The 4,857-nt window shown below is 35.8% G+C and overlaps 1 protein-coding gene across 2 annotated transcripts; it reads left to right on the top strand.

The window, feature by feature from the left end:
* The first annotated feature begins 2,150 nt into the window (after positions 1–2,150).
* LOC112467696 lies at positions 2,151–3,191 on the top strand. 2 transcript variants are annotated; one of them, XM_025036416.1, is made up of 3 exons: positions 2,151–2,314; positions 2,594–2,704; positions 2,964–3,191. In XM_025036416.1, exons 1-3 carry the CDS (start codon positions 2,268–2,270, stop codon positions 3,172–3,174), a joined length of 369 nt encoding a protein of 122 aa, XP_024892184.1. In that variant the 5' UTR covers positions 2,151–2,267; the 3' UTR covers positions 3,175–3,191. The 2 variants fall into 2 exon arrangements, 1 of the variants encoding a protein (XP_024892184.1); XR_003042300.1 differs by lacking the exon at positions 2,151–2,314 and having other exon boundaries at positions 2,606–2,708; positions 2,964–3,185.
* Positions 3,192–4,857: the final 1,666 nt, after the last annotated feature.

The following is a 4,857-nucleotide window of genomic DNA, read 5'->3' as shown; positions in this document are numbered from 1 at the left end:
GACGCGTTGATGGTTCGCCCCGCGATTCAAAACAACCGGCACGACGCCCGCGGAAACGCGTTACGTGCTCGCGATACGAAAGCGAGTGGTGCTTAATCACCGATAGAAGATAGTGGAAGCGAAGCGTACGAAACATGTACCGAGTGACACGCGTGTCAGCCATTTTGTGAACAACGAAGATCTGTGAACAACTTCCTGCGGGAAAACATTTATATGAATAAATTACTAAATCATGTTATAAAATAATTCGAGAATTATCATCAATTTACTTTGTTACTTAAATGGTCCATCGTCGGTGATCCCTCGAAGTCCGTCGTCAATCCTTGGTATGCGGTAATGCGAGAATCCTGGCGTCGGCGGCAACGGTGATCCAGCGTTGGCCGGTACCTGAAAATAAAGGAGATAAATTAGATTGATAATTTAAGAAGTCATGATCACTTACCTTCTCAGTTGGCAAAGGTTAAACTGAGTGGCGACCGTGTTAAGAAAAAAAACAGCGGATATCGGGCACCTAAATCACAACGTCCGGTCACAACCTAACTGTACCAACAATCACTCAGCTATACGCGTTCATAAAGCAGCTGACACATGGCTGCGCCTATAGAAGATGACCGCCTTAATTCACCCCTTCAAGCTTAAGCCCCATTCTCATATCACGCTATAAACTTTTGGACAACTACTTGTTAAAATTTCCCAGAATCAATAAAGTTAACTGCTCATTGCTATTCATTGCTTATACAGATTTCATAAGATCCTTTATGTAATGCAAATTCAGTTTAACTCACGGATCTAACGGAAAGAAACGTATGTTCTATAAGAATGTATTAATAAAATTGTAATAAAATATAAATCAATTAATTAGAAGCAAGCCAACTATAAGAATATAATCCTTTATGCCTAAAAGAACATTATTACACTAAAATAATAATTAATTATCTTATTAACATTTTTTTCAAACATGATTGTTATCCATCCATAATAAAAAAAGTTTAACGAAAATCACAACTTCTATAAAGCAGGGCATACACCAGCATACACACGTGTGTGTGCCCTGCTTTAACGAAAATCACAACTTCTATAAAGCAGGGCATACACACGTGTGTATGTGCCCTGCTTTAACGAAAATCATTAAACAGTTACATCGTGCAGAATAACCAAGCATCTCGATTCAAGCAGTTAGGTCTCACGCTGAGAGATTAGTTTAATTATGCGTGGGAAGCACACACACACACACACACACACACACAACGGGGGGGTGCGAAAGGGGGCCTTCGGCCCCCCCCCTCCCCCGCACCCACCCCGCCGGTAGGCTGCGTGGACCTCGCTTTACAACATAAAGTACATGCTAAGTTGTAAAACAAAATTATAAAGCACATGCATGGAGGGGTGCAAGGGGGCTTACATGCGTGAGCGCACGTGAACAGAAAGGCTTTTCTCCCCTGCACCCTCTCCCATGCATGTACTTTATAATTTCGTTTTACAACTCAGCATGTACGCTTTATGTTGTAAAGCGAGGTCCACGCAGCCTACCGGCGGGGTGGGTGCGGTGGAGGGGGGGGGCGAAGGCCCCCTCTCGCACTCCCCCGTTGTGTGTGTGTGTGTGTGTGTGTGCTTCCCACGCATAATTAAACTAATGAAACTCCCAGCGTGAGACCTAACTGCTTGAATCGAGATGCTTGGTTATTCTGCACGATTGATTCATTTAAAATTGGCGCACTTTGCATGCGCGTGCGACCACTGAGCATGCGCATGTGGCCGCAGGGCATGGTCGTAGTCGCTGCATCTCGTCGGTATGACAGGAATTATAACCTGATTCCTGTCAACTTTAACGTTTAATATTTTGCGTCGCGGGGCAGTGCGACACTTTTTTCTGCCAGATTCGGTCGTTTCGTGCAAAAACGCGTCGAATAAGCCTAAATTCATCGTTTTTTGTGCTGCTGTAGCTAAACTGAAGAATTACCGAGAGGTAATTATAAAAATTATTATCGCTTGTATTATTTCAAAGAGTATTGTTTTATAAAAGTTTACTGACCGGTTTTTTGTCTAAAATGTATATACATATTTGTATATATGTTGCATTATATTGAGCTGGTATACAGAGCTTATCAGATTTCTTTCTCAATCACAGGCGCATGAATTAAGAAAGACCGATCTATGCTGAAATACAGCGGTAACCTAAAAATAGATAGTGACAGTGTGACAGTCGTGACCATCGCCGCGTGATAGATGATAGTGATAGTGAAATATATATTGACGGCAGGGAGCTGATGCCGAGGAGATCTTTAAGAAGAAAGGTATATCCAAAATCGCACACATACGTATATATGCTGTCTTGTAAAAGTTGAAAAGTTAAGAGAACGAGAAAGTGATCTGTATTTATATGCACGTGTGACAGGCACTATCGGGCACTATCGCGTAATAAAGATTTCTCCGAAGAATGTTATTGTACTTTACTTTCGTTAACTTGGATGCTTCAAATGTACAATTTCGCGTCTTCAAAATATAATAATTCTCAGACACTGTTGAGGAATAATTGTCTAGCACAAGAAGTCCTCTTATAAATGTCCTCCTTTTCTCTCGTTTTTTCACGCAGGACCATTTTATATTCAACTATATGGTATACAATTTTGCCGCTATATATTGACCGCAGGGAGCTAATACCGAAGAGATCTTTAAGAAGGAAGGTGTATCCAAAATTGCACATGTATGTATGTATATGCTGTCTTGTAAATTGTAAAAGTTGAAAAGAACGAGAAAGCGTTCTGTAGCACAATTTATATTGTAGGCAAGTTATGCTAAAATATTTGTGAATTGAGTTCCTATTATCCATTATTATGATATAGATTTTATCAACAATATTAGAGAAGTAACGAAAATTAATTTTATTAAGTATTTAAAGCAATTGAGAGTTTTTAGCATTAAGTATTTCCATTTTCTCATAATATGCTTAAAAAATATTGCAGGGGACTTGTGAGTTATGCGAAGCAATTGATACTATTAAGGTTCATTGGTCATATGAAGTTTGCACACGTCAAGCTTGACATCCTAAAGATCACAATGCATTCTGAAAATATACCGTGCAGGTTCGTTGGCGTATACGTGGTGTCATACAGGCTGGAAGGTATTTTCTATGTTTTGGAAGTAAAATTTGGAAAATACAACATGCCACAATAAGCGCTAAACCAGGAAATGTAAGTGTAATCAGTGCTCTAAACATTCCTTTTAATAGTAATATAAAATTGTTCTTATAAACATCAATTATAATTAATTCAAGTTGTCTATTATTTAAAAAGAACTTGATTTTTAGTTTCGTTTTTTATTCTACCTTCAGAAAAAGATAAAATAATTTAGATTTCCTAAAATTAATTTTGTTTATGCTATCGGAGAGGAAACATTTATTATAAAATTGATTATAATACTAAGACAATTATATATAACGATTTCAGATGGTACGGCTTTTTATTTTTTACGTTAATGCTGAATGGAAAAGCCTATAAGCATATTGCGGACAAGATGATGTCTAATCTGGATACAGCCACGAAAAAGAAAGATATGCGCATGGCAGAGAAATTAGCGCTATTCACAGGCCTTGTAAGCATATTTAGTAACAACGAAGATTCTTTGAATTGAGCTCTGTCTTAAAATCGCATCAATTGAAGTGAATCCACTGCTGAGTGCTGAAATTATACGATTTTATCCGTCACAACGAATAGACAAAGAGGAATGGTTTTTCCAGTCGATAGTCTCGAATGTTGCTGACGTAGCTATTTCGTTGCAAATGCATCATTATGAAATGATGATCGGTAGTAAATGAGAGATATGTTGTGAATTAAAAAGATGTCTACATTACCTAAACAGTATCTTTGAATGATTACAAAATTTCTTCATCTAATTTTTTAGTGACAATGTCCGAATAATTTGCGTTAGTATTTCTGTGTAAAAAAGTATGACGATTATATTACAGTATATCAGATTTTAGAATAATTATAGAGGTAGGGTGCCTAAATTGTTATTGTTCCATCCAAATGTAGCTTTTATACTATTCGGATAGTATCGATATTTTATGCTGCTTAGAAACAAGTAAAAAGCATTTTAAGACACTTGTCGTCTTAAAATGCTATCGTTTCCAAAATATAAAAACTTGTGTTTAGATTGCAGATATACGTTTTGGGTACTGGCGTATCTATTTCGTTGCAAATGTATCGTTATGAAATGGTGATCGGTAGTAAATGAGAGATATGTGAATTAAAAATATGTACATATCATCTGATTTTTTAATTTTAGTAGTGACAATGTCCGAATAATTTTGCGTTAGTTTTCCTGTGTAAAAAAAAATATGACGATTATACAATTATATTACAGTATATCTGAAAAATGTTAGAAAATGAAACAATTGCTTAAAGGTATCCTGTATATCATAGCATCTATTTGCTTCGCCTGTATGAAATGTTAATAACGCGTAAGATAATATAATCATTAAAGTAATATTTCTTAAATGTATATTTCATACTTAATTTTATTTCATAAATACTATCACATTTATTCCTATGAATCGTTTTCATTACGCTATTATGATTTTAACATAATTATAGAGGTAGGATGTGTAAATTATTACCGTACCATCCAAATGTAGCTTTTATAGTATTATTTATTGTATCGATACCTTAAGCTGTTTATAAAAAAATAAAAAGTATTTTAAGACGAGAGAAAAATATAGAGATAGAAGAAGAAGAAAGAAGGACAAGAGAAGGAACAATATAGAGAAAGGTATAATATATTATAAAAATATTTATTATATTGGTTATATATTTAAATTTGTATATTAGTTAACTTCTTTATATACACTACCGCTCATTA

This window comes from Temnothorax curvispinosus, unplaced genomic scaffold (genome assembly GCF_003070985.1).
Source record: "Temnothorax curvispinosus isolate PA1 unplaced genomic scaffold, ASM307098v1 QBEX01017773.1, whole genome shotgun sequence".
Classification (NCBI taxonomy): domain Eukaryota; kingdom Metazoa; phylum Arthropoda; class Insecta; order Hymenoptera; family Formicidae; genus Temnothorax; species Temnothorax curvispinosus.
Note: the sequence above shows the minus strand (reverse complement) of the source record. Positions and strands in the feature narration are given on the sequence as shown.